This window comes from Sinocyclocheilus anshuiensis, unplaced genomic scaffold (genome assembly GCF_001515605.1).
Source record: "Sinocyclocheilus anshuiensis isolate Anshui unplaced genomic scaffold, SAMN03320099.WGS_v1.1 scaffold1662, whole genome shotgun sequence".
Taxonomy (NCBI): Eukaryota; Metazoa; Chordata; class Actinopteri; order Cypriniformes; family Cyprinidae; genus Sinocyclocheilus; species Sinocyclocheilus anshuiensis.
Genome location: NW_015545835.1, coordinates 320,701 through 323,580, shown reverse-complemented (window position 1 = coordinate 323,580; position 2,880 = coordinate 320,701). Strand labels below are relative to the sequence as shown.

The 2,880-nt window shown below is 38.4% G+C and overlaps 1 protein-coding gene across 1 annotated transcript in view; it reads left to right on the top strand.

Annotated features, from left to right (window-relative positions):
- The window catches only part of brpf1 (bromodomain and PHD finger containing, 1), a 31,548-nt gene that overhangs the window by 4,596 nt on the left and 24,072 nt on the right, over nucleotides 1–2,880 (top strand). Inside the window, exon 3 of the mRNA XM_016499421.1 lies at nucleotides 841–1,030. Within this exon, the coding sequence (XP_016354907.1) occupies nucleotides 841–1,030 (190 nt within the window). The remainder of the gene's footprint in view (nucleotides 1–840; nucleotides 1,031–2,880) is intronic.

Below are 2,880 nucleotides of genomic sequence, written 5' to 3'. Positions count from 1 at the left end.
TCCCCCCCCCCCCCCCCCATGAAAAAGACATGATCACGATAGAACAGATATCGTTACCTACCTAGACATGTAATCTAGACATGGTGACAACTTAGTTGTTTACTAAATGAACACAAAGAACATTTAAAACCATATTTATTATATATATATTATATTTACCAATGTAAAAAATAAATACAAAAAATGATACAAAAAGATCAACAAAAAAAAACATTAAGAAGAAGAAGAAACACTTTACATGGAATAAGCGTCATGTCTGTTAGTTTGCTCTAAATGCACTGATCTGTTTTGAATAACAGCTTCAGATTTGATCTCAGTCCATTGCCATGGTTACCACTGTCAGTCATCACACTTTCAGAAGCGATCCAGCATGTAAATACGGTTGTCAGTCCAGAAACTGCACAGTGAGTAGCTAGCAGCATGACAAATAAAACTTTCATTGAAATAGTGGATGGGTTTTAAACAGAAAGCTCCTATCACTGACGGAGCTCTGTTATCATCAGTGAAGCTGTCTGCACTTTACCTGCTGTTTGCATTTGGTCAGTTATAATGAAAGGATTTGTGATTGTGTAGAACAGTCCGTACTAATGTACTACTATTGAGGACAGATCTGAAATGAGATTTTGCGATGCTTTGGACGGTGAACTTGTCCTTCATCCTCCACATCCTGGTCACCATCTGATCACTGGATAAAATCTGAATCTCTCAGAAATAACACATTACAGAAGTATATTACATTGTGAACGTTGTTGACCTGGAAGGCACTTCTGGTGTATTTGTGTGAGGTTTGAGGGCTGAATGCAGCACCCTGACGCCTGCGTCTCCTTCACCTCCTCTCAGGTACATCGACAAGTCTGCTGAGGAGCTGGATGAGGAGGTGGAGTACGATATAGACGAGGAAGACTACATCTGGCTGGACATCATGAATGACAAGCGGCGCGCTGACGGGGTGGTGCCCATCCCTCAGGAGGTCTTTGAGTACCTGATGGATCGCCTGGAGAAGGAGTCCTACTTTGAGAGTCACAACAAGGTGAGCTGCGCTTCAGTCAGTCTGAGAGCTGCTCTCTAAAGGAGGCTTCCACACCCAGCATAGAGGAATGAAAATAAGGGTTTAAATCTGACGCTGAGAGCTGATTCATATTTATGTAAAAGAGCTGTTTAGACTTTAATCTCTTATTGTCAGAATGTCATGATTTGTTGAACAAGCAAAAAAAAAAGTAGCTAAAATAAGCGGATGTGGATGACTGGGCTATTCGATTCGATTATAATCACAATCATTTTAGTCAATGGTTTAGGTCATGTTGATTTAAGAGAATTAATTATTTGACTTTTGGAAACATCACGCCAGGGGTGTGCGATATGACAAATATGACCTTTTTTTCCCCTTGATAACAATATAGGCCTACACATACTTCTGTTTTTTTTTTTTTGCTGGAAATAAGGTTGATGCGATACCAACATTTTAAGTGCTATTGAAATTTCACAATACTGATTGACAATAATGTTACTCAATAACAAGTTACTCAGTCAAGAGCAGTGAGTGATTCCTTTTTTGTTTTGTTTGATTAACATAAAACTGTTTACAATCACTTAAAAGTGATTTAGTTTACCCAAAAATAAAAATTGTCATTATTTACTCGTTCTAAACCATTTCATTAGACTTCGAAACACAAATACAATGCAAGATATTTTTAATGAAACCTGAGAAATTTGATGCTTCAGAAAGTTAATAAAGTAAGTGGTTGAACCCACATCTTCTGACACGACTGCTTTATGATGTGAACAGATTGAATTTAGGATTTTATTAATTTATAAGCATTGATCAACACACACAGACTAATGGTAAACTGCAGCTCAAATGTGCTTGCTTGGTGCACAAGAACCAATTAGCTTTGTGTGTTTACCAGTGGTGGACAGAGTACTGAAAAAATATACTCAAGTAAAAGTACCATTACCTTCCAAAAAATGTAGTGTCCAATCACGTTGATGGATAAAAATAAAATTAAAATAAGCATGTAACGACCACAAACGGAGGAAAATAGCGGAGTAAAAGTACCGATACATCACTTAAAATGTACTCAAGTAAAAGTAAAAGTACACCATTTTTAAACTACCCAAAAAAGTACAATTACTGATAAAAACTACTTAATTACTGTAACGTGAGTATTTGTAATTCGTTACTTCACACCCCTGTGTATATGTGATGTGTCCATTACAGGTTTATATTTAAATAAATAAAATCTGTTTATCATATAAAACAGTCGTATCTCTTCGTAAGACTTGGACAAAACCAACTTGATTCATATGGATTATGAACTTTCTGAAGCGTCAGAGTTTTAGTTTTTGGGTGAACTACCCCTTTAAGACGTAGCTCGCTGTGTTTACATGAATACTCACCAAGATGGGCATTTTGACACAATTCTGTGAGTGTTTGACCTTGCAAGTATGTGAAGACCTGGCTGTGTGACAGATTGCTTCATGTGTTCCAAAGACGAAAACCAGAGTGTCATTTATCTCAATTATCTCATGTTCATAATCGTTGGAAGTCAAAATTGTGATTGAAAATAACATTTGATTAAGCTCTAGATGACATCACTGTTGACATTTGGCTGGTCCCATGGATTGAGGCACGCGCACACACACACACACATACACACTCTCACACACACGCACTCTATCTCCATGCACACACACTCTCACACACACACAAGCACACACACACACACTCTCTCACACACACGCACTCTCTCACCCGCGCACACACACACACACGCTCTCTTACACACACGCACACATGCACACACACTCTCACACACACACAAGCACACGCACACACACACACACACACACACTCTCTCTCTCTCTCACACACACACACAC